The 27,802-nt window shown below is 39.6% G+C and overlaps 1 protein-coding gene across 3 annotated transcripts; it reads right to left on the reverse strand.

The window, feature by feature from the left end:
* Positions 1-42: 42 nt before the first annotated feature.
* dnajc5ga (DnaJ (Hsp40) homolog, subfamily C, member 5 gamma a) lies at positions 43-27,797 on the reverse strand. Of its 3 annotated transcripts, none has more exons than XR_004567479.1 (7): positions 27,607-27,797; positions 9,072-9,199; positions 7,430-7,643; positions 6,016-6,172; positions 4,552-4,751; positions 2,775-2,814; positions 43-1,686 (listed from the first exon to the last, which is right to left on the reverse strand). XR_004567479.1 is itself a non-coding variant. In XM_034200607.1 (7 exons), exons 2-5 carry the CDS (start codon positions 9,188-9,190, stop codon positions 4,582-4,584), a joined length of 660 nt encoding a protein of 219 aa, XP_034056498.1. In that variant the 5' UTR covers positions 9,191-9,199; positions 27,607-27,797; the 3' UTR covers positions 43-1,686; positions 2,775-2,814; positions 4,579-4,581. The 3 variants fall into 3 exon arrangements, 2 of the variants coding, with proteins under 2 accessions (XP_034056498.1, XP_034056499.1); XM_034200607.1 differs by having other exon boundaries at positions 4,579-4,751; XM_034200608.1 differs by lacking the exon at positions 4,552-4,751.
* Between the last annotated feature and the right edge of the window lie 5 nt (positions 27,798-27,802).

Consider the following 27,802-nt stretch of genomic DNA (forward strand, 5'->3'; position numbering starts at 1 on the left):
ATAAGAGGTTACAAATTAAAAGATTAAACACCCTGAACCGAGTTTAAAAGATTAAAAGAAACCCAAGTGTATTGTTAACAGACCCGCTTTGCAAGGTGCATAGACCCCAAATGCATAATGTGCAAACAACTTTGACAAACTGAACTGTGGCTTACAGAGGAAATGGCGTTTCCAGAGATTATTATGGGATGGCTGACTACATGGAGCGTCTATAACATATAGTCTGACTGCAAGGAGCGCAACGACCTAACAACACATGACTAAGTAATAAAATGTTTTCTGTTATTGTCCATTTAGTCCGTAGATTATCTCGGGGTTGTTTTTTTTTTTTACCCAAGGATGGCACACGATGACATACGGGCTGGTACGAGTGTGTGTGTGTGTGGGTTTTGTCTGTGTATGTACTAAATGTACGTGTGGTTTATCTGTGTGTAATAGGTGTGTGAGAGTGTGTATCATCTGTGGGTGAGAGCATGTGTGTCTGTATCTGTGTGTGTATTATCTTATTATTGGTGTGGTGTGTGTCAATGTGTGTTTTTGTCTGTACTACATTTATGTGTGGTTTATCTGTGCGTGTGTGTGTGTCTGTGTGCACATGTGTGTGTGAGTAACCAGCGTCTGCATGTAGATAGTTCTTCATTGTTGTGGGATGGATTGTAGACTGTAGTATTCCAGTGCTGTACAGAATGGGTTGGCATGCATTCGGGGGAAAAGATGCATGCATGTTGGGGAGGAAAGACTCGACTCCCGATCCATGCTGCAAAGCTCCAACTCCAGGTTTTGGCTCAGACATTAAAACATCAAAATCTTAATCCAGCAGTAAGTCAGGCAGTCTCTGCTGCTGCGTCACATGTCTTCTGTCCCCCCCCACCTCCTCAGTTTCCTACGTTCATGAGAAATGTAGACGCCTCCAGATTCAAAATGTTTTCTTCAAAAAGGATATTCTGAACCAACGCACTTGGCATCTCAAGAGCTTGTTTGAAAGGTGTTAATGCAACAATTAACTGAATGCAATTGTTCGACTTAAGGAAGATGGAGAGGAAATAAAAAGGAAATCCTCCACACCCACGTCGTCGTGCTGCTGGCTTCTGATGTAAACGTCACAAATAGCATCCAATTCCACATCCCCAAAAACTCTGCTAGTTTTTCTTTTTTGGAGGAAAACTCCAAGACAAGTTAAAGGGGACGAAATGTAAAAAGGAAAGGCTCCAAACGTCCGAAATGGAGGGTGACGTAGGAGACGTTTAAATCAGTCCCGATGTTGAGAGCGGATAAATGATGAGGATCCTCTTTCCTTGATGTTTCTAGCCCTCTGTCGGTGCCATCTTTAAGCCCAGTGTCACATCCTTAGTGGTTGTAATGGGAGGTTAAGAACGGATTAGTACCAGGAATGTTTGCCAAGCCGAGCCCAGGATGATTCAAAATGTTGGCGAAAAAATCACATCTGAGCCAGGTGAGAGGCTGGAAGTGGAAACGGGACTTAAGAGATTTTCAGAGCACATGCAGAAGTTTAATTTGCACGGATACTCCTCCATAACTTGAGTTCTATGGAGGGGGCCGAGAGGCTTTAAGTGCCCACCTTACGGGTGTTGTCTGGTGGGTGGATCAGGCTGGTGGAGAGGTCAGGATGGAGGTGAGGGTCTGGATGGTGGATCGGATGTGGATCATAGGCGGGGGGTCCAAAGGCTAAAAAAGGGAGAAAATCCAGGGGTCAGTCTGAAAGTCAAACAGCAACTGTATAAAGGAATTTGCATGTATTTTTTTATAATTGTATTTTATTATCTTTGCTTTTTAATGACTGTTTTTAAATCAGAATCCCTTTATTCGTCCCACAGAGGAGACATTTACATTTGTTACAGTAGAAAAGAGCCAAAGACAGCTTTATGTTAACCAAGAAGCATGCATACAAAAAATATTAAAGATTAAAAAAATACACAATGTACAAAATACACATCCTGTAACAATTCTGAGGATTTAGCAGCCAGGTATATATAGAGAGGCGAAGTCCCGCCCATCTACCTCCGACCCATGGGACCTTATTTCGGAAAAATTATGCATTGAAGTCAATGGAGAGAGAAAGATTATCTTTCGATCCCGTTTGAATTGTGCCATGAATTACACATATGATGTTCGTCAATCATACAAAATAATTTCCATGTCAAAAAAGTCACAGTTTGTCGTAAAACTGTTGAAATATAAGACTTTGAAAAATACGCAACTAGAAAGACTACAAATCCCAGAGTCCCGGTCCCGCATACTGGCTCTCTTGGAACCGACTAACTCCCCTTGTGTGTGTGTACAGCTCTCAACGCGCCCAGACTTGGAGTGATTTTCACCTCTTTTAATACTTTCCGCCTCGTTCTGAAAGAAAGAAGTGAAATGTTTCAACGTGACGGCCGTCTTGGTGTGTGGTGTGAGATGGGAGATGTAGTTCATTGAGCGGTTTCACACAAAAAAGTGTTACTTCAAAGTTTTACGACATATTTTTATTTATTCGACTTGCAAAATTATCTTTTAAATTGACAAACATCATATCTGTAATTCGTGGCACAATTCAAACGGGATCGAAAGATAATCTTCCTCTCTCCATTGACTTCAATACATACAGTTATTAACGACATATATATATTGCTCATATTGCACATAGTTAAATGCCATTTTCTTAATGTTTGTGCTATAAACTAACCTTGACACAAAAAAGTGTTTTCTTTGATATACTTGTCTGATGCTCTCCATGCATATAAACAAAAAAGCATTCTCAATATGTTACCGACCTGCTTCCGCTAGTTGCGGCTCTTCAGCACGGTCACTTTCCTGAGGGAGGAAAGCAAAGAACATTACCTTACAATATCTCATCATACAGTTATAACGTAAAACGGTGAAAACTTGACAATTTCTAATAAAAACAGATACGGTTTTAATCTGTGAATTAGCCCAAACACTCACACTCCACAATATGTATTAATCATATTGTAATATTAAGTATCTATGTATATATTATATTCATTTTTTCTGTGTGAATGTCATGTAATTTTACTTAATTTAAAATGTTGTCGAATAACAAATATTGCTGCATTTCTTGAATAAAATCTGCATTAATGCATAAAACCAAATGACCGTATCTTAGACTCAAACAGAAGTAGTTGGTACAAGATGCTGCACTCAACACATCAAAGTACAGCCAATTATTCTGCCATGCTTATTGTCTGGCAGCAGTTCATGCAAGCAGCACAATGACTTCATGTTGACGACAAGCACATGGAGACAACATGCATGTACGAGACGACTTGAGGAGTACAACAGTTCAGAGTTAATGGGACAATGAGGGCGGTGTTGTTATGGATGAGTGAAGCAGCAGCGATGATGAGCCACGAACATCGAGACAGACGAGCAAAACAAAACGGATGAAGACGACGTGACACTTAAAGGTCCCCTATTATACTGTGTTACATCAGTATATCACAGGTCTCAGATATATACAGAACATGTCTCTGATTGGCTGAAACAGCAAACAGATCATTGCAGCATTACCCATAATCCCCTCTGTTTCAGCCCTGTTTCCAAAGTGCTGATTCTCTGTCTGTTACTTTAGATGAAAATAAGGAGCCCCTCCCCACGCCCCTCTGAGAGACATTTGGTTACAAAGAACTCAATGGTGCTCTCGGAGGGGATTCAGGTGATAAGGGGGGGGGGGGGGGTTACCTTGTTGGTGATTGGCTAATGGTTACACAAGACAACACATCGTTATGACATCATAAAGTGGCCAAAATCTGGTCAGCTCATTTTCAGACAGGTTTTTATAGAAATGGATCAAAAAGAGAGAGAATCTTTGTTCCTGAAACTTTCAGAGTCTCTTTCCACAGAGGGGACACATGTTGATGTAGAAGAGACATGAAGAAGAGGGGACACATGTTGATGTAGAAGAGACATGAAGAAGAGGGGACACATGTTGATGTAGAAGAGACATGAGGAAGAGGGGACACATGTTGATGTAGAAGAGACATGAAGAAGAGGGGACACATGTTGATGTAGAAGAGACATGAAGAAGAGGGGACACATGTTGATGTAGAAGAGACATGAAGAAGAGGGGACACATGTTGATGTAGAAGAGACATGAAGAAGAGGGGACACATGTTGATGTAGAAGAGACATGAAGAAGAGGGGACACATGTTGATGAAGAAGAGACATGGAGAAGAGGGGACACATGTTGATGTAGAAGAGACATGGAGAAGAGGGGACACATGTTGATGTAGAAGAGACATGGAGAAGAGGGGACACATGTTGATGTAGAAGAGACATGAAGAAGAGGGGACACATGTTGATGTAGAAGAGACATGAAGAAGAGGGGACACATGTTGATGTAGAAGAGACATGAAGAAGAGGGGACACATGTTGATGCAGAAGAGACATGAAGAAGAGGGGACACATGTTGATGCAGAAGAGACATGAAGAAGAGGGGACACATGCTGATGTAGAAGAGACATGGAGAAGAGGGGACACATGCTGATGTAGAAGAGACATGAGGAAGTGGATTTTGCATAATAGGTGACCTTTAAATTAGACGAGGCGGCTCTTACGAGTCATTTGGACTCTGGGAGGGTCTCTCCGGGGTTTTCCTCCCCCGCTGCACTGGGTGAGGTTTGGGACTCGGGGGGAGGCATGGGCATCGGCAGAGGGATGGGCTGACTCTGGCCCTCTGCACTTTCTGGATCCAGGTTCGATTTAGGCTGGCTTATGATTACTGTGTAACCTGTTTGGGAGGGGAGCATGAAAACACGAATCCTGCAGCGTGAGAGCAAGTTGAAAATCACTGGAGGATTTGTAAACATACCGGTCTGTACCGACTACCCAGGGAAAGGACAGATAGTTAAATGAATGTCTGTATTTATGTATCATTCGCCAAGACTTAGAAGGAAAGGGGTAATGTATGTATGTGTGTGTGTGTGTGTGGCCTAGCATTACTATACTTGTGGGGACCTACATCTGTTTACACAGTCACGTGTGGGGACTCGCCTCCCTTATGGGGACAAATTGGAGGTCCCCATGAGGAGAGTCATTAATTTAGGGTGAAAACTTGGTTAGGTTTAGGCATGTGTTGGTTATGGTTAAGGTTAGGATAAGTCTCCAGGAAATGCATGTAAGTCAATGTAATGTCCCCTGAAGTGATGTATACATGTATGTGTGTGTGTGAGAGCGATAACGTGTAGATTTGAGTGGACTGTAAACTGAGGCGGGTGTCATTTCTATGTACATCCACATGTATGTTATATATTTGTGGAATTAAAAAAAAGTTATACAAAAAAATAAATCACTGGTGGAGTTATAGACATCTTTAAAGGTTGGTTGTCGTTTAACTTCTCTAGACTGATGTTCCCACAGACGCTGTTTCAACATGATTAGACATGAAGAAAGTCAAGTAACTGAGGGTTTAAAGCAAAGTCATGTGACCAAAAATAAGCACCTTTACTGTATTCACCGTCTAATCTCCGACCAAGAGAACAATTTGAACAGCTTTTTTTTAATGAAACAGTAAGGAGAAGAGGGACGAGTAGAACAAAAGTTGCAACATGACATTTATTTGACTCATTTCGATGCTAGTCCTTCATTATGCAAATTTGTTTGACAATGAAAAGCCATGTTTAATAGTGAGTGGCTGTAACTCTGCATCAAATCCCATTTCTATTTTGCACTTCACCGCAAAGCTAAAGGCGGCTAATATACGGCTTGACGACATTTAGCAGTTTCATTTTGATACTTGTTAGCAAGCCCCGTCTTTTAAGACACATAGTAGCTTCAGACATTCACCAGTGGAGCATTTACTGACCTATTTAATGTCGTAGAACAAGACGTACATATCCTTTTAGCTTGTCTTAACCTCCGACCTTATGTCAGGCATTTAACCTGGACGCATTGACTTTGATGTGAGGGAACAGGAAGTGCTGAAATGCTAATTCTGCACATCTCTCTAGTGTGACAGTTTTCCTAAGTATCAGGGTCACGTGACGACCTCTCACCTCCGTCCTGCTCCGCCTTGATCTGAGCCTCCAGGTCTTCGGGGTTGACGTACTGGTAGCTTTCTTCGTCGTCGGGCGGTTTACATTTCCCGCAGCAGAAACAGCAGCAGCAGCAACAGCAGCAGCAGGAGAACATCGTGCAGCACATAACCATACCCTGCAGGAGGGGACATTTAAAAGCATGTGTTTATTCGTTATATTATATATATATTATATTTTACGCCTTTTTGTATAATTAAAATGTGTTAACAGGATGAGTGAGGGTAACACGACATTACATTCAAGATTTCATGACACCAAGAAATAAATTGGCTACAAAATGTGACTTAAATGAGATAATACCAATTAATACTTCATCCCCCACTCACTTTGGAAAAGGCAGACGATTGGTGAAAACTGAATTTGCATGTTTTTGAGAGCCAATTTTGTTTATTTTATTTTATAACAATACCAACAGGCATGAATGAGGGAGTCATACGCCTATTTATGTTCATGCATTGAGTGTTTTTCACATTGGAAAAATAACTTCAACAAAAAATGTAATGAAAAGAAATACAATAAAAAAAACATTTTAAATTAAAAACAATTTTAAAATTAGAAAGTCTGCCATATGATAAAACAGTAGGGTGTCAGAAGACTGTCGATAAATCCAAATGACCGTATTAACGTTGAGTAAACCTAAATTATGTACGGCATATTAATGACTCAGAGCTTTGTGGGGAAAAGAAGGTATTTAATAATCTTAATAAATAACTGTTTGATCAGTCTTTCACACAGGGTAAAATAAAAGATAAAAGGAAGGATTTTGAAATATATTAATTACATTCTGAATTTTTTTTAAACTAATCTTGCAGAGCCAATATAAAGTAAGGATTAACCTTTCAAGCCCGTTAACCAACGTTACTTGTTGTCACCTATATGCATTGAGTAGTAGTTTTAAAGGTCCCCTATTATACTGTTCTTCATCAATATATTATAGGTCTCAGATATATACAGAGCCTGTCTCTGATTGGCTGAAACAGCAAACAGATCATTGCAGCATTACCCATAATCCCCTCTGTTTCAGCCCTGTTTCCAAAGTGCTGATTCTCTGTCTGTTACTTTAGATGAAAATAAGGAGCCCCTCCCCACGCCCCTCTGAGAGACATTTGGTTACAAAGAACTCAATGGGGCTCTAGGAGGAGATTCAGGTGATAAGGGGGGGGGGGTTACCTTGGTTGCTGATTGGCTAATGGTCACATCGTTATGACATCACAAAGTGGCCAAAATCTGATCAGCTCATTTTCAGACAGGTTTTTATAGAAATGGATCAAAAAGAGAGAGAATCTTTGTTCCTGAAACTTTCAGAGTGTCTTTCCACAGAGGGGACACATAATAGGGGACCTTTAAACATCCTAATAGATTGTGAACGCACCTTGAACCACCATTTGGACATGAGGAAGTAATATTTGACGCTCTCCTCTCCGAACTGCTCGGACACGTACAGGCCCATGGAGCCGTACTCGTTGTAGATCTTCCTCTTCGTCTCATCGTTCAGGATCGAGTTGGCGTTGTTGATCTCCTTAAACTTCTCCGCTGCGTCCGGGTTGTCGGGGTTTTTATCCGGGTGGTACTTCAGAGCTAGTTTCCTGATGTGGGAGAAGAAGAAGAAGAGTGGAAAGAGAATGAAATAATGAGACGTGAAGAGAAGGAACATCTGGAACTTTTAAGGATATTTTCATCTTCAATTTGTGATTGGATAGTAAATAGTTAACTGTTTACAAAAGCCAGTTTTACTGTATATAGATATATAGAGACAGACAGAGAGACAGAGAGACAGACAGACAGACAGACAGACAGACAGACAGACAGACAGACAGACAGACAGACAGACAGACAGACAGACAGAGAGACAGACAGAGAGAGAGAGACAGACAGAGAGAGAGACAGACAGACAGAGAGACAGACAGACAGACAGACAGACAGACAGACAGACAGAGAGACAGAGAGACAGACAGAGAGACAGACAGAGAGAGAGACAGACAGACAGACAGACAGACAGACAGAGAGAGAGAGACAGACAGAGAGACAGACAGACAGACAGACAGACAGACAGACAGACAGACAGACAGACAGAGAGAGAGAGACAGACAGAGAGAGAGACAGACAGACAGACAGACAGACAGACAGACAGACAGACAAGACAGACAGACAGACAGGACAGACAGACAGACAGACAGACAGACAGACAGACAGAACAGAAGACAGAGACAGAGAGAGAGAGAGAGAGAGAGAGAGACAGAGAGAGAGACAGACAGACAGACAGACAGACAGACAGAGAGAGAGAGACAGACAGAGAGAGAGACAGAGAGAGAGACAGACAGACAGACAGACAGACAGACAGAGAGAGAGAGACAGACAGAGAGAGAGACAGACAGACAGACAGACAGACAGACAGACAGACAGACAGACAGACAGACAGACAGACAGACAGACAGACAGACAGAAACAGACAGACAGAGAGAGACAGACAGAGAGAGAGACAGACAGACAGACAGACAGACAGAAGGTTATATGGACAACGAGTCGACATAATACAAAATGTGAAAGTTAGAATATTAAACTGAATTGATGATTGATATCGGGAATTTTCCAAAACATTTGGGAACAGGATTACTGTAGATGTACAGATTTAGTAAATAAAGACAGCATATAGTAAAATAAAGAATTACAATGTGGTCAGCCTGTGTTCTCTGGAGATACAAATACCTTCTGAGGAGACATTTGAATTATAGTACTAATTCACATTTAACTTTATTGTAATATTATATTTGAACTGAACTATGTATTATTTTATTGAGCTGTACTCAAACCACGTTTTCTAATGGTTTGTGTGATAGAGATGATGCAATGTTTTTAGTGTACCTGCCTAAGGACTCGGATGGAAATGAGCTATTAGCTCAAATCTGGCATAATTCATCTCTTCTCTTTCCTGAGATGAATGTATTTGTCATGGTGGATGGTCCTTGTTGAAATAAATACATAATAATAAGATTTCTGTGTGATCAGACGGTTACCTGTATGCTTTCTTTATGTCTTCAGCTGTGGCTCCTTTCTCCAGCCCGAGCACTTTGTATACACTCTCCCCAGCGGTGGACATCTTCCTCTGGGGGCGGGGGGCAGTCGGTTCAGCCATGGCTCACCTCTAAGATCACATAAAAGAATATACAGTCAAGTTATGAAATGTTGCGGAAGGATTAGAGACATGTTGCACAGCTTAACAGCCATCCCAAAACACTTAGTCAGAGATGGCAAAAGTACACACTTCCTTTACTCAAGTAGAAGTTCAGATACTCATGTTTAAAAAAGTAGAAGTACTGACTAAACTTCTTTACTCAAGTCAAAGTAAAGAGGCTTTGAAATGTGCTTCAGTAAAAAGTACCCATAACTAGCAGCTGTTTTAAAGAGTACCTGACCTCCCTTTATATGAATAGAACAATAATGTCATTGTTAGCTAATGAATGTTTCCATGCTGAACAACGGCAACATGACAACGTTTCCATTGGTCCCTCTTCTTTAGAGAAGACCAGGAAATGATGGATACACGGATCGTGTTCAAATCAATAGGCACGCAATGACTCTAAAGAATAATGATCACGCATCAAACACACATTCAGACTAAAGGAACCAGCTGTTTGGAAAATGAGAGAAGTAGAAAGTACAGGTATTTGAGTTCAACATGTAAGAAGTAGAAAGTACAAGTATTTGAGTTCAACATGTAAGAAGTAGAAAGTACAAGTATTTGAGTTCAACATGTAAGAAGTAGAAAGTACAGGTATTTGAGTTCAACATGTAAGAAGTAGAAAGTACAGGTATTTGTGTTCAACATATAAGAAGTAGAAAGTACAGGTATTTGAGTTCAACATGTAAGAAGTAGAAAGTACAAGTATTTGAGTTCAACATGTAAGAAGTAGAAAGTACAGGTATTTGAGTTCAACATGTAAGAAGTAGAAAGTACAGGTATTTGTGTTCAACATGTAAGAAGTAGAAAGTACAGGTATTTGTGTTCAACATGTAAGAAGAAGAAAGTACAGGTATTTGAGTTCAACATGTAAGAAGTAGAAAGTACAGGTATTTGAGTTCAACATGTGAGAAGTAGAAAGTACAGGTATTTGAGTTCAACATGTGAGAAGTAGAAAGTACAGGTATTTGAGTTCAACATGTGAGAAGTAGAAAGTACAAGTATTTGAGTTCAACATGTGAGAAGTAGAAAGTACAGGTATTTGAGTTCAACATGTAAGAAGTAGAAAGTACAGGTATTTGAGTTCAACATGTGAGAAGTAGAAAGTACAGGTATTTGAGTTCAACATGTGAGAAGTAGAAAGTACAGGTATTTGAGTTCAACATGTAAGAAGTAGAAAGTACAGGTATTTGGGTTCAACATGTAAGAAGTAGAAAGTACAGGTATTTGAGTTCAACATGTAAGAAGTAGAAAGTACAGGTATTTGGGTTTCAACATGTAAGAAGTAGAAAGTACAGGTATTTGGGTTCAACATGTAAGAAGTAGAAAGTACAGGTATTTGGGTTCAACATGTAAGAAGTAGAAAGTACAGGTATTTGAGTTCAACATGTAAGAAGTAGAAAGTACGGGTATTTGGGTTCAACATGTAAGAAGTAGAAAGTACAGGTATTTGAGTTCAACATGTAAGAAGTAGAAAGTACAGGTATTTGAGTTCAACATGTGAGAAGTAGAAAGTACAGGTATTTGAGTTCAACATGAGAGAAGTAGAAAGTACAGGTATTTGAGTTCAACATGTAAGAAGTAGAAAGTACAGGTATTTGGGTTCAACATGTAAGAAGTAGAAAGTACAGGTATTTGAGTTCAACATGTAAGAAGTAGAAAGTACGGGTATTTGGGTTCAACATGTGAGAAGTAGAAAGTACAGGTATTTGTGTTCAACATGTAAGAAGTAGAAAGTTCAGGTATTTGGGTTCAACATGTAAGAAGTAGAAAGTACAGGTATTTGAGTTCAACATGTGAGAAGTAGAAAGTACAGGTATTTGAGTTCAACATGTAAGAAGTAGAAAGTTCAGGTATTTGGGTTCAACATGTGAGAAGTAGAAAGTACAGGTATTTGTGTTCAACATGTAAGAAGTAGAAAGTTCAGGTATTTGGGTTCAACATGTAAGAAGTAGAAAGTACAGGTATTTGAGTTCAACATGTAGAAGTAGAAAGTACAGGTATTTGGGTTCAACATGTAAGAAGTAGAAAGTACAGGTATTTGTGTTCAACATGTAAGAAGTAGAAAGTACAGGTATTTGAGTTCAATATGTAAGAAGTAGAAAGTACAGGTATTTGGGTTCAACATGTAAGAAGTAGAAAGTACAGGTATTTGTGTTCAACATGTAAGAAGTAGAAAGTTCAGGTATTTGTGTTCAACATGTGAGAAGTAGAAAGTACAGGTATTTGAGTTCAACATGTAAGAAGTAGAAAGTACAGGTATTTGGGTTCAACATGTAAGAAGTAGAAAGTACAGGTATTTGAGTTCAACATGTAAGAAGTAGAAAGTTCAGGTATTTGTGTTCAACATGTGAGAAGTAGAAAGTACCGGTATTTGTGTTCAACATGTAAGAAGTAGAAAGTACGGGTATTTGGGTTCAACATGTAAGAAGTAGAAAGTTCAGGTATTTGTGTTCAACATGTAAGAAGTAGAAAGTACAGGTATTTGGGTTCAACATGTAAGAAGTAGAAAGTACAGGTATTTGTGTTCAACATGTAAGAAGTAGAAAGTACAGGTATTTGGGTTCAACATGTAAGAAGTAGAAAGTACAGGTATTTGAGTTCAACATGTAAGAAGTAGAAAGTACAGGTATTTGTGTTCAACATGTAAGAAGTAGAAAGTACAGGTATTTGAGATCAACATGTAAGAAGTAGAAAGTACAGGTATTTGAGTTCAACATGTAAGAAGTAGAAAGTACAGGTATTTGAGTTCAACATGTAAGAAGTAGAAAGTACAGGTATTTGTGTTTAACATGTAAGAAGTAGAAAGTACAGGTATTTGAGTTCAACATGTAAGAAGTAGAAAGTTCAGGTATTTGAGTTCAACATGTAAGAAGTAGAAAGTACAGGTATTTGTGTTCACATGTAAGAAGTAGAAAGTACAGGTATTTGTGTTCAACATGTAAGAAGTAGAAAGTACAGGTATTTGTGTTCAATATTTAAGAAGTAGAAAGTACAGGTATTTGTGTTCAACATGTGAGAAGTAGAAAGTACAGGTATTTGGTTTCAAAATGTAAGAAGTCAAAGTAAAAAGTCGTCAGAAAAGTAAGTAGTGGAGTCAACTTCCTGTCTCTGTTGTTTATTAAAGTAGCAGCTCAGCTTGTGTGTGATGTGCACAGCTGGAGGGCGAAAGATGGACCTCATGATTTTGGGCGAGAATGCATCCAGATTAAAAAAGACATCAACCATCATTTGGTCAAAATAAAGATGAATTATTTGGGAATTCTGCAAAAGCAATCCAACATGACACAACGGAACAACAAATACTGACATGAGACACAATCTGTTGATCTAAAACAGTAAATAATAGGGATGCTCCGATCGATCGGTTACCGATCGATATCGGCCCATACTCACTCTCTACCGATCGATCGGTGCTCTCTAAACATGCCGATCGCGAAAGCCGATCGCATGACGTAAAATACATGACACTTTTCTCTGTGTGCGGCAAAACATGCTCGCCAAAATGGCTTCTCCGGTCTGGCATTATTTTAAGGTGTCCGAAAAAGACAGTAAAATAGCGGTATGCAACGTGTGTGAAGCAGAAATCCTGCAGCTCCGCCCGCCGGACCGGTAAGCGCAGCGAAACACACACACAGGGAGAACCAGACCGCAGTTCATTTCCTCATATTCCAAACGAGAAATTACGGTAGCAAATCACCCGGTTCTTTACGACCAGAACTATTAACGGGATACAAACCGGAGGAACCAGGCATGGAGGGAGGTGGCAGAGACAGTGGGTGAAACTGGTAGGTTTTCGCCTGTTTGGGGAGTTTATATATATATATATTGCTCGCAAAAAATCCCCGGGGTTTTTTGCTTTGTATGTCGGGGGCGGGAGATTCATGTGATTGGTTGTTGGTCGCGTTGCTCGCAAAAAATCCCCAAGCTTTCAGACACGCCCAGCTCCAAGATTTTCAAGATTTTTTGAAAAGCTGCTGTGTGGACGTACCGTAAGAGTTAGACCTAACACACTTAGCTATTTTATCTACCTCTGGAACAAGCTAAACTAGTTATTATAAATATATGTATTCTTCATTGTCGGGTCACTATTACTGGATCAGTGAGCTGCATGAGATACTGACAGGCTGTCAGGAGAGAGAGAGGGGGGGGAGAGAGAGAGGAAAAGAGAGCGCTTCCGCTAATTTCTCCCGTGTTATCCAAAGTGAATGTAAACTTGAATAATGTACATCATTTGAATGTAATAATTAAGTTGATTGTTGTTTGTGGAAGCTCCAGTGAATGAGCCCCATTAACTGAGTTTTAAACATCACTTTAAATGGAAGATTTAAAGTGATGTTTAAATCTTCCATTTAGGCCCCGCCCACTCGATCGGATCGGCGATCGGTATCGGCCGATACTGATTCCGGCGATCGGCAATCGGCCCCGAAATTGGCGATCGGAGCATCCCTAGTAAATAACCTTACTTTAAAACTCAGAGGACAAAAAAAGCGACAAATAACGGACTTTTTACTTTTCTTAACAACAGCAGTCCTGATCATAACTACCTAATATTCAATCATTTAAGAATTGGATACACATTTTATTACAGACTTAATTAAAGACATGAGGTTTCACTTCAATAACCATACCCTTTCAAACCTGTGTGCAGTTACAGAGCCAAAGTCATCTTAAAATGTACTCAAAATGAATAATTGGATGTTTTTGATCAACTGAGATTTTTCTAGTGATTTATATTTTGTTAATGCAAAATGACTTTCTTCCAAAAAACTAATGAGCTCTAGGGACCTCTGAAAAACACAAGATTTAATTAACATTATTATTTTTGGAGAAACTCAATTTTACAGATTGTGACGGGGTTCTATTGTCCGTATGAAAACACTGGCCTAGTCGGTTGGGTTAAGCTCCAACATTTTAATAACAGCAGCAAAAAAATTAATAACGAACCAGCACAACTTAAACAAAACTAAATAAATGTCCAAATCAAACCGTCCATCACTCATCAGAGTAAACATACTCTGGTGTTGCCTTCTCTCAAACCATCTCCCGAACATGGCCCAGCTGTTGCCTTCATTGCAACATTCTTCCGAGTCATCCTCCAGGGCCAAAACCGTCCATTTTGAACCCATAGCCCCTCCCACAGGCTTACCGTCAACAGGTGACGCAATTACCTCAAACCACATTGTCAACATAAAAAAATCCGACCCAAACATAAACCGGTTAACCACCTCTTAACATAATCATTTAACAAACGCACAATAAATAATAAATTGCATGGTTCCTTTTTAGGAAGAGAGCAGGAAATGTTTGGTGTGTGTGTCGGCTGTCAGAGGCGGAGTCAGTCACTCATGTGATCCGCTCCGTCACACAGATTTACAGAAATAGTCACATGTTAAGAAGTTGTAAAGTGACACAGAGGGAAGAGCCGGGTGTGGAAGGATAAAGCTTGTTCTCATTTGTGTCGGCTCATTTGTTTATATGCAAATAACATGCCATGTCCATCTTTAAAGACAAGTGGACAATGATTTTAAACTTGTGGCGCAGACTAATAATTACAGTAAATGTTCATTAGCTTGGACTTCCCTGAAATAATGTCATAATTACTATACACACACAAAAGGGATTTCTATTCATCTTTGGCTACTTGCCACACACACACACACACACACACACACACACACACACACACACACACACACACACACACACACACACACACACACACACACACAACACACACACACACACACACACACACACACACACACACACACACACACACACACACACACACACACACACACACACACACACACACACACACACACACACAATGCCATCAGTGTCTCTGAGGAAAGAAGATTATACACACACACACGTTACTATAAAGCAGCTTTAAATCATAATGCTTACATCACAAACTGCTGTGAGTTATATATATATATATATATATATATACTATGTTCTGTCATAATTACACCATTCTTCATAGCTATTTCCACTATTGGTAAATCTGACAATTTGTAAATAATGTAAATAGACATTTTTCCATCGTCTATCACCTGATAAGAGACACTTTGAGTTATATTCACTTCTAGCCAAAGGTGTGTAGTCTCCATTAGGTGCACGACTTTTAGATTTGCGTAAAAAAACAAGATTAAATAAAATACAACAGGAGCCAAGCATTTCCTGAAACTGCTTTGAGTTCAGAGCAAAAGCATTTTCTGCTGGTCAAATTAAGAGGTTATCACTGTAATGGTTTAAAAGACGGACTTTGAAAAGATCATAGCAACTATAAGAGGTAGTATCCATAACGGCATCAACAGTGCTTTATCCACCTTAACTTTCAGCATGCACTCGGTTTATCTTGTTTATCAGAACTAGGGTTGGGAACCGAAACTCGGTTCCAGATGAGAACCGATAAGAAAATACCGGGTACCCATACGAAATACACAATTTCGGTTCTGCTTAACGGTTCCTAAACGCGGTAGACCCTGTATTCCACCGGGTCTGTCTGCGCCGCGGCGACCCAGCGGAATATTTAGTATTGCAAAGAAAGCCTACATATCTGCACCGACGTAGGCTACGTAGCTATCCGTAAGGACCTGTAGTAACGTGACGACGATGTCACGCATCAACAGCGTGTGGTTTGATTTGTTTAGATACCAGCATGCACGGCTCAGTCACTTCATGTGACACCAAAGATGGATAGCTAATACATTTGTATAGCATGTATTTTTTTCATTTGTAAAAATGTCAGTTAAAGCTTAAAAGAATAAAGATATTTTTGTTATCTAAACATTTTACCTCTTTCTTTTACAATTTTGGAATGGAAACGGGGAATCGATAAGAACCGGAATCGATACATTTCAGACGATCCCATCCCTAGAGACATGTCCCAGTAGAGACACTACATACTGATATACACCTGAACATCAGCAGGAGAGGACTATTTAAAGTAGAGACACTACATACTGATATACACCTGAACATCAGCAGGAGAGGACTCTTTAAAGTAGAGACACTACATACTGATATACACCTGAACATCAGCAGGAGAGGACTCTTTAAAGTAGAGACACTACATACTGATATACACCTGAACATCAGCAGGAGAGGACTCTTTAAAGTAGAGACACTACATACTGATATACACCTGAACACCAGCAGGAGAGGACTCTTTAAAGTAGAGACACTACATACTGATATACACCTGAACATCAGCAGGAGAGGACTCTTTAAAGTAGAGACACTACATACTGATATACACCTGAACATCAGCAGGAGAGGACTCTTTAAAGTAGAGACACTACATACTGATATACACCTGAACATCAGCAGGAGAGGACTCTTTAAAGTAGAGACACTACATACTGATATACACCTGAACATCAGCAGGAGAGGACTCTTTAAAGTAGAGACACTACATACTGATATACACCTGAACATCAGCAGGAGAGGACTCTTTAAAGTAGAGACACTACATACTGATATACACCTGAACATCAGCAGGAGAGGACTCTTTAAAGTAGAGACACTACATACTGATATACACCTGAACATCAGCAGGAGAGGACTCTTTAAAGTAGAGACACTACATACTGATATACACCTGAATATCAGCAGGAGAGGACTCTTTAAAGTAGAGACACTACATACTGATATACACCTGAACATCAGCAGGAGAGGACTCTTTAAAGTAGAGACACTACATACTGATATACACCTGAACATCAGCAGGAGAGGACTCTTTAAAGTAGAGACACTACATACTGATATACACCTGAACATCAGCAGGAGAGGACTCTTTAAAGTAGAGACACTACATACTGATATACACCTGAATATCAGCAGGAGAGGACTCTTTAAAGTAGAGACACTACATACTGATATACACCTGAACATCAGCAGGAGAGGACTCTTTAAAGTAGAGACACTACATACTGATATACACCTGAACACCAGCAGGAGAGGACTCTTTAAAGTAGAGACACTACATACTGATATACACCTGAACATCAGCAGGAGAGGACTCTTTAAAGTAGAGACACTACATACTGATATACACCTGAACATCAGCAGGAGAGGACTCTTTAAAGTAGAGACACTACATACTGATATACACCTGAACATCAGCAGGAGAGGACTCTTTAAAGTAGAGACACTACATACTGATATACACCTAAAACATCAGCAGGAGAGGACTCTTTAAAGTAGAGACACTACATACTGATATACACCTGAACACAGCAGGAGAGGACTCTTTAAGTAGAGACACTACATACTGATATACACCTGAACATCAGCAGGAGAGGACTCTTTAAAGTAGAGACACTACATACTGATATACACCTGAACATCAGCAGGAGAGGACTCTTTAAAGTAGAGACACTACATACTGATATACACCTGAACATCAGCAGGAGAGGACTCTTTAAGTAGAGACACTACATACTGATATACACCTGAACATCAGCAGGAGAGGACTCTTTAAAGTAGAGACACTACATACTGATATACACCTGAACATCAGCAGGAGAGGACTCTTTAAAGTAGAGACACTACATACTGATATACACCTGAACATCAGCAGGAGAGGACTCTTTAAAGTAGAGACACTACATACTGATATACACCTGAACATCAGCAGGAGAGGACTCTTTAAAGTAGAGACACTACATACTGATATACACCTGAATATCAGCAGGAGAGGACTCTTTAAAGTAGAGACACTACATACTGATATACACCTGAACATCAGCGGGAGATGACTCTTTAAAGTAGAGAGGACTCTTTAAAGTAGAGACACTACATACTGATATACACCTGAACATCAGCAGGAGAGGACTCTTTAAAGTAGAGACACTACATACTGATATACACCTGAACATCAGCAGGAGAGGACTCTTTAAAGTAGAGACACTACATACTGATATACACCTGAATATCAGCAGGAGAGGACTCTTTAAAGTAGAGACACTACATACTGATATACACCTGAACATCAGCAGGAGAGGACTCTTATAAAGTAGAGACACTACATACTGATATACACCTGAACATCAGCAGGAGAGGACTCTTTAAAGTAGAGACACTACATACTGATATACACCTGAACATCAGCAGGAGAGGACTCTTTAAAGTAGAGACACTACATACTGATATACACCTGAACATCAGCAGGAGAGGACTCTTTAAAGTAGAGACACTACATACTGATATACACCTGAACATCAGCAGGAGAGGACTCTTTAAAGTAGAGACACTACATACTGATATACACCTGAATATCAGCAGCAGAGGACTCTTTAAAGTAGAGACTCTACATACTGATATACACCTGAACATCAGCAGGAGAGGACTCTTTAAAGTAGAGACACTACATACTGATATACACCTGAACATCAGCAGGAGAGGACTCTTTAAAGTAGAGACACTACATACTGATATACACCTGAACATCAGCAGGAGAGGACTCTTTAAAGTAGAGACACTACATACTGATATACACCTGAACATCAGCAGGAGAGAACTCTTTAAAGTATAGACACTACATACTGATATACACCTGAACATCAGCAGGAGAGGACTCTTTAAAGTAGAGACACTACATACTGATATACACCTGAACATCAGCAGGAGAGGACTCTTTAAAGTAGAGACACTACATACTGATATACACCTGAACATCAGCAGGAGAGAACTCTTTAAAGTATAGACACTACATACTGATATACACCTGAACATCAGCAGGAGAGAACTCTTTAAAGTAGAGACACTACATACTGATATACACCTGAACATCAGCAGGAGAGGACTCTTTAAAGTAGAGACACTACATACTGATATACACCTGAACATCAGCAGGAGAGGACTCTTTAAAGTAGAGACACTGCATACTGATATACACCTGAACATCAGCAGGAGAGGACTCTTTAATAGTAGGATTGCGCAGAGGATGTATGATTTTGAACTGTGGTTAGTTTCATAAGCAGGTTAAACATGGCTACACCCTGATATCAACAGAGAAAATGCACTTGCAAGAAAAACACAACCCTTCATGAAGTGCACAAAACAAAACGATCCCTGTAAACGTGAGATAAAAAAAGGCCAATATTCCTCCCAGCGATGGACACGCTGCCGGCCCAGATGGCATGCCGGCTGAAGCCAAGAAAGCTCATGCAAATACTCAAAATGCTGCCCAAAGCATGGAGCCGCCGTGTCAGGACAGAGCAGTTCAACATGGAAAAACAGACCTTGAATTTACACTAAAACATTCAGACCACCAGGCAGTAAAAGGATCGATCTGCAGCTCATAGTGAGGGACCGATGTTATGCCAGGTCTATTAGGTTAATTAGCTAACTGCAGTATTTCTGGTGCAGACTTCTATAAAACGCCTCTGTATGTGGTGTTCATTTATCACGCCAACAGCACCGATAAGATGTGAGAACGAAGCATAACGCAAGACACGAAGCGCTGGTGCAGTCACAAAGACTACAGACACACGGGAGTCTTTTATCTGTTATCTTCCTTCCCAGAGATTGACTGTGACTCTTTTGTACTTCAAGGTTTTGTGAAGTGCAGATATTCATCTAACTTCAGCTGCTACTCTGCAGGGGTTTGAAGCAGAAAGGCTGTCGGCTGAGAGACAAAAGCAGAAGACGAGGGAGGGAAAGTGCATCCGTGTGTGTTGCAAAGATTATATGAATTAACAGGTTTCATTTCATCTTCAAGAAATACATTGGCTTATATATTTCAAAATGTAAACTCTAAAACTTGTCAAAGACACATAAACCAAATATGGCAAAGGAAAGCCTTATCAACTTGGGAAAATCTGAAAAACTGCATTAGCAAATATGATATGTATTTATAAATAGACTCTTACCAATAACGAAAGACACATAAAAAGAGATTTGGTCAACATCATTCTAGGGCTGCTCAATTAATCGTATTTTAAATCGCAATTACGATTTTAGCTTGCAACGATTATGAAAACAACATAATCCTTTTTTTTTTTTATATAGATGAGTAACAAACGGTCACTTCCGGGCATAAATTACGGTGTCAGTTGAACGGCGGTCAATACAAATTCTGAAGTTTTTGCCAATCCGATCAGAAATTTAAGAAAAAAAGATTTTTGGATCTTCAAAGAGCCCGATTCCAACGGCCAGACAGGCAAACAATTGCATTAAGCCATTATAAATCGACTATCGGGCTCGATATGTGGTTAAATATAGCAGTAGGCTATCGATTTTCATAGATGAGAGTAACATCTACGTCACTTTATGGCCCCGCCCACTTTTTGGGGAAACAACGCTGTCAGTTGAACGGCAGTCAATACAAATTCTGAAGTTTTTGCCAATCCGATCAGAAATGTAAGAAAAACGGAGATTTTTGGATCTTCAAAGAGCCCGATTCCAATGGCCAGACAGGCAAACAATTGCATTAAGCCATTAGAAATCGACGATCGGGCTCGATATATGGTTAAATATAGCAGTCGGCCGATCGATTTTCATAGATGAGAGTAACATCTACGTCACTTTACGGACCCCGCCCACTTTTGGGGGAAACAACGCTGTCATTTGAACGGCGATCGAGCCTGAAGCCACAGAGCTCTTCTTTTACTGTCCTTTCTTCTCAGAGGAAGTTCAGAAACACTGAACGCTTGATTATTTTTAATATTTGATGTGCAATAAACGACACAGCAGCTTTTTGGCATGATAAAACTATTATGTTCCGCCTCGCTTATGAGAGTAACAGCTGGAGAAATTACAGCCTCGCCTACTGATTTTAATCTAACCATATATCGGGACCGATTGTCGATTACCAATGATCGAATGTAATTGTTTGCCTGACTGGCCATCGTAATCGAGCTCTTTGAAGATCCAAAAATCCACGGTTTTCAAAATGTTTTAATCGGATTGGCAAAAACTTCAGAATTTGTATTGACCGCCATTCAAATGACAGCGTTGGTTTCCCCCAAAAGTGGGCGGGGCCGTAATTTTGGCCCGGAAGTGACGTAGGTGTTTCTCTCATCTATTGCTTTTTCAGTTGAGTTATACTTAAAGTTCAGGGTAATCAACTGTTAAAAACATACATACATTTTTCAATAAATGGATGTTTTCAAAGTAAATGGATAATCGTTTTTAATAATCGTGATATCAATTATTGACCCAAATAATCGAGATTATGATTTTTGCCATAATCGAACAGCCCTACATCATTCAAGGTTTAACAATGAATGAAATTACCATGACAACTAATGAACAGCTTAAAAAAGGAAGAAATAATTAGCCAGTTTATCAGAATCACAATTAAGGTCGTTAGCAATGACAATGACCATAAAGAAATATATTTCACAATTTTTTTTAAACCAAAATCAACCACCAGAAACATACATTTTTGGTATGCTGACACAACACCAAGTATTCTACTACTAGGTCCATATTTAGAAGTACATACCATTTTTAATAGAGCAGAACATTAAAGAGTCCGTTTTGGTGCCAGCTAAAACATCATTGTTATAGCTCGAGACAAAGCTGCTCGTCAAACTCCACAACTGAGGGAAACCCACGAGAGGCTGGAGGGCAACACGAGAGAAAGATTCCTCTGTGAAGACAGCAGCTCTTAAGATGTGACTCTTAAAATAGCTTCTTATTGTTACAAATAGCTATAGCTTTCTTAGGTGTGTGACATGTTCACTATGTAATCTCAAGAAGCTAAAACAATCCATATCAAATAGCTTTACCAGACAAGTTCACTATTATTTGATGGCTGTACTAAATCCAATCAAAAACCAAATCAAAGATATACAAAAATAACAGGAATCTTCATTTTTTTGCTTTAAAATTAGACCGGAAAGAGTTGAAGGCAAGTTATGCAAACAAGCGTGACTCTAAATGTTAAAAAATATATATGTTGAGGTTAAATTATTGTTATTTATACAAGTTTCCATGGGTTGAATAAAGACATTTCACCGTCCTTAAAAAAGGTGGATTGAAACCAACTAGTAAAATATTTAAGACTGAAACAAACATTTATGAATGACAATATTTTGATTTATGTTAGAATCAATAAACTGTTGTAGAAAATATAGAATCAGTGTTGTTTACAGTGATGGCACATATGCGTTATGTTTGAGGTCATTTAGGCACTGGCAACTTGATTGCAAAATGAACGTGTTATTATTTATCTTACTAAAAATATATATTATAAGCTAGTACATCCTTGTATTTTCCCTATTCTCGCTTAAATGGATCAGTGAGAATACGGTTTAAAACCTTTAGGCTTTTAATAATATGATTAAAAAGCTAATTATCCCGGATTGTTGTCTTTAAATTGCTCATATTCATATTATATGAATTATTTGTCCGGCAGTGGCTCAGTGGGTAGGGGCTTGGACTGTGAGCCGAACAGACCTAAAATATGGAGTGTGGAGGACTGCTACTTGGAGAGGTCCCAGTTCACCTCCTGCCCTGCCGTGGTGCCCTTGAGCAAGGCACCGGACAACCCCCTTCCCCCCCCCAATAACAAAAGCTTCACTCTCATTTAAGATGTTTGACATATCAGTGGATTTAGAGCTATCTTGTAAATGTTCATTTGAGTGTTGGAGAAGTAAAGGAGTTCAATCTGAGGCCATAAACACATCCAGTCTGAATCAGGAGCAGACAGAAACCCCAAATAGACTCTTAAAACTATGACGCTGCATCTGTTTATAGTCAAAGGTGGCAAAACTCAAATGAGAAGCGCATTTGTCTTGATCTCATCGCATCCAATCTGCAAACATGAGGGATAACAGCTGTCTGTAGAAAAAGGCTTCAGGCTCAATAAGACATCAGAAACTCAGATTCAAAAATCCCACAGCAGTGTGTGGGCGTCATGGTAACTTACAAATGATAACACTAAAAATGAAATTGAACTGCTGTCAAATATTCCATTTATAGACAATCTACTCGTCATGTCAGGTATATCAAATATAAGTAATTCTGACTTTAGCAGGAACAGTGCCATTTGTGAGCTGAATTAAGTTGTTGAAGAAAGAGCATCATGAGAGGTCACACATCTGAGCAAATTACATAATAAGGTCACAAAATCTGTTTTAAAAATGTACACAAACAACCTGGATAAAGGACATTTGGTACCATTAAATCAGAGACAGCCACTTCAACCATAACTAGTTTATAACAATGATACAGGACCCACATTGAATACTGTTTGGTCGTTTGCTTGAGCCACAAAGCTGAAACCCAGAGAACAGCTGTGTTTGACAGAAAGCAACATTCATACCACCACTGTACCATCCTAAACACCATTTCTTGAGTTTTGGCAATTTGAAGTCTTTTAAAAGTATGTATATTTTTTATAAATGGTTACATGGACTGCCCCCCCCCCTCCCCCCCCCCTCCCTTAGGGAATTCATCCACAGAAAACACACTGGACGCTGCACGAGGTCAGAAACCAGAGGAGACTGAAGTCCACCGCAGACGGACCACTTTTGGACAAAGTGTCCTCTCCATTAAAGGCAGCTCATTCTGGAACAGCCTCCCAACTGAGATACGGGATCGTCCCACTCTCAATAGCTTCAAAGGTCAACTCAAAGAATGGTTGAGAAACAACCAGACGTGCGGTCACCGCTAACTGCACTTTAACACAGGGGTATCTCCTCTTGTACTTTAGATAGCTCTTGTATCATCGCTTGCACTTTATATGTCGTAGCTGCTACATTGTACTGCCTTGTGGTAAATGCGTGTGTATGCTGCTCTTGGTCTTTCTGCATATCCTGTATTTATTTTTGCCATGTTTATAACTGTCATGTTCACATGTTGTATGTGACGGGACTACGGATGGAAATGAGCTCAAAGCTAAACATCCGGCTCATTTCCATGTGAAAGCATTATTTTGTTTAAAGTGTTCATCATTGTCCCGGTTCAAATAAACGATTACAATTAAATTATTAAATTACTTATAATGTAATAGAAGCATATAGATGATTCTGAAAAGGGCAATTCTGCATAAGGAGTAGGCTACTTTTTAGGTAAATTAATGCTTTTAATTATACTTAAAGGTGGGGTAGGTAATTCACTTCAGAAACACTTGTTATATTCCATGGAATGCTCTTAACATCCCGACAGCAATGAATACATTAAATGCTTTCACAATAAATACATAACAAAATGTCATCTGTGGAAGCTGTGGCGCTGTAAAAAGCACGACCAATCATCTGAGCCGGCCTGGCTAAAGTAACTGGATGGCCTACCTGCCTGTCAGCCTTCCATCTGGGCACTAACTCATCTCGTGCCCTCATTGGTCATGTGCGCGTTCGTGTGTGTTGGAGGAGGGGCTCTGTAAGGAAGTCTGAAGGAAGGGGCAGATTTTTTACGGCTGTGTATTTTCAAATTCTAGCGCACTCGAGCTAGGCCCCGTCTCAGGTCGACTATTTTCATTTCCTCGCTCCTCGCTCCTCGGTCCTCGGTCCTCGGTCCTCGGTCTCACCGGACGTTGATTTGTCTGCGCCATCTTGAGTACCGTCCCATGGCTCTTATTTCTGCCGGAGGACCGAGGATCGAGGAGCGAGAATGGAGGAGCGATAACCGAGGAACCACCAGACCATCCTCCGATGAAATCCTCAGATACTCGCCCCGCCCCCTTACTGTGTATCGCTCACTGATTGGACGAGGCAGTGCATGCACTGATCTGATGCTTCTTGACATGAGAGCAGAGTGAAGAAAATACATGAACCTCACGGGAGTCACTCCTCAGTTTATACCGTGTTTTGTTTCAATTAATGTATCATTTAGTTACAAATATGTGATATATCTGAACAACAACAACAAAGTGGTCAAAAATCATTTTATTCATTTTTTGGAAACATTTTCATGATCGCTTTTTTCGTTTTACATTTTCATTTATTGTCATTTCCATTCAGTCATTAAGTGCTATTAAAATGTTAATGTGCTACATATCCACACAAACAAACAAAGTGTGCATCCAATGAATGTTAATCTAACTGGGTTTTGATAGATAACATATCTCTTTTTCTTCTCTCAATTATTTTATTTCTATTGTACTCTAATCAATATTAATCAAACTATTGTTCGTTTATACATTTTAAGAATGGCGTTTATCTTTTTTGAGAATGAGTTCTTACTTTATTTAATGTATTGGGGTCTACAACAGATGATACAAATGTATATGTCAGTAAATGTGTACTAACAGAGGCGGGGGTGTGTGGAAATAACGGGGACAGAGCTGCTGTCAGACGAGCTGCTGTCAGACGATCAGCTGTGCAGCGTCATCACAAACGGACGTGACGCTCCGGAGGAAAGGACGTCCCATTGCTCTTAAAACTAATTTCCCTGCTTCTCGTGGTTTCCTTGCGTCCCTCCATGCTTCCCTGGTGGGAGGGACTAGAGGCAGGGAAACGACGCAAGTGAGGGACGCAAGGATTCCATTTAACCGACCTGAGAAGGGGCCATGGTTTCTCCATTCTTACCTACCCTACTTAAGTAACATTTGAAATGCAGGACTACAGGGCCACATATTTCTTTTATGATACAGGCCTGACACTCTTTTGTTCTTTTCTCCTTCATACTAATGCGCTGCTGCACTTATTTTTTACATGTATTTATGTTTACTTTTAAGCATCTTATGTTTTATATTTAACATTATTTATATCTTATCATGCAGGGTGTGTTATTTCCCCATGCTAATTCCAAAAAATGATAGCATCCCATGTTCATTGTTTACCTTTTTAATGTCAAGCATCATGTAAGTATTATCCTTACTTTAGGGTATTTTGAGCTGCCTTTATTATTGTATAAAAAGTGCCATACAAACCATATTATATATACCAAGATAAACAGAGATTTTCGTCTACGAGTACTTCTTGTTGGGACAATGTTTTCTTTTTCTCCTCAAGTTTTGATGTGACTGTACTTTACAATCTGTATCTCTCTGCTTAATAAATAACAGCACCATTTGTAGGTGACTTAATAAAGTTATTCTAGAAATGGCTAGTGTTTTGGTCCAGTGTGACGGAAGAAGTAATGCCTCGTGATTGTCGTCTGTTTGTCCTTGTCCCTAATCCTCTGCTAATCTCCTCGTGCACATGGAGAACTACTTTCTATGTTACACCCAGACATTCATAAAAACATGGCACAGGGAACACTTGTACGATTATCGTTTAACTTAAAAACCCTTCTTGTTCTGTCATAACTTATTTCCCTCTTCCTAATCAAACTGACATTCTGACCCCGGTGTTGACAGCTACAAATGACTAAACTACATGTTATATGAGACATTTCATGCGTAAATGGGGGTTAATTAAAGGCAAGACACTGTGTGTAAATGTTCAAAAGGAAAGAAGATCTCCAGTTATATTGTACTTGAGTAAAAGTAGAAGTACCAGAGTGTAGGAATACTCTGTTACAGTACAAGTCCTGCATTCAAAATGTTACTTAAGTAAAAGTAGAAAAGTATTAGCGTCAAAATATACTTAAAGTACCAAAAGTAAAAGTGCTCATTGTGCAGATTGGTCCATTTCAGAATAATATATATGATATGTTTTATAATGATTGATCATGAAAGTGTTCTCAAAGCTGGTGAAGGTGCAGCTAGTTTGAATGGCTTTGTATACTGCAGGGTAGCTGGTGGATTTACTCCAGGTGGAACTAAAGTCTGATTTAACACTTGATTAGATTTCATCATTCATCCAAATCTGTAAAGTAACTAAAGGGATTAAACACATGTAGTGGAGTAACAGTACACCATTTACCTCTGAATTGTAGTGTAGTAGAAGTAGAAAGTATCAAAAAAAGTTAATAATCAAGTAGGGTACAAGTCCCTGAAATGTTACTTAGGTACAGTACACCACTGTTCACTGCTAGCAAGAATTAGCCCAGACTCCACTGTAGCGTGAGATAAAGATGCACCAAACTGCATTGAATATTATGGCAATTTAATCTTTTCTCGCCTGCATGTTCAAAATAACCATTGCATATGTTATGGTACATGTTTTCTTTGATTAAACTACAATTCGGCGCAAAAAGAAGAAGACAAATAACTACAAATCCTAATTTACAGTCGTTTTTACATCTCGTTAGCTGCCACCGCCCTCCAGAATAATAATGCTACCTATAAAAATACGTTTTAAATGTTGTTTTGACAAGTCTCAGATACAAACGCATCCTAAAGCATATCTAAAAATCATTAAATAATCATTAATTTCTCTCGTTTTGCTGCCTACAATGAGAAGCAACCCGACGTTAAATTGCCATATTTATGAATGGAGTTTGGCGCTCGTGACGATGACAGCAATGCACGGTTAGCTAACACCATGCTAGCTGCTTTAATACCGCAGAAATAGCCTTACCTTGTGAAAACTGAACACTGTATATCTCGCTGTAGGGTTAGCTGGATCATAGAGGCATCCGGTTGAATGTCTTAGTCCTCAGTTAAAGGATGGGGTTATGAATGAATAGTGTGGCCGCCGGGTCGCCTCTTCTTCTTCCTTTTCTCCTTCTTCTTCGTGTGTGGCTGTCTGCAGGAGCTCTGCGATCTGATTGGCT

This window comes from Gymnodraco acuticeps, unplaced genomic scaffold (genome assembly GCF_902827175.1).
Source record: "Gymnodraco acuticeps unplaced genomic scaffold, fGymAcu1.1, whole genome shotgun sequence".
Taxonomy (NCBI): domain Eukaryota; kingdom Metazoa; phylum Chordata; class Actinopteri; order Perciformes; family Bathydraconidae; genus Gymnodraco; species Gymnodraco acuticeps.

What these genes read in the sequence shown, in the direction of transcription:
- dnajc5ga (XM_034200607.1), bottom strand. Translation starts at nt 9,190, where the DNA reads ATGGCTGAACCGACTGCCCCCCGCCCCCAGAGGAAGATGTCCACCGCT. An exon ending in GACATAAAGAAAGCATACAG is followed by an intron (nt 7,644 to 9,071) that starts GTAACCGTCTGA and finishes CTCCCACATCAG; the next exon opens with GAAACTAGCTCTGAAGTACC. An exon ending in TGTCCAAATGGTGGTTCAAG is followed by an intron (nt 6,173 to 7,429) that starts GTGCGTTCACAA and finishes CCCCTCCTGCAG; the next exon opens with GGTATGGTTATGTGCTGCAC.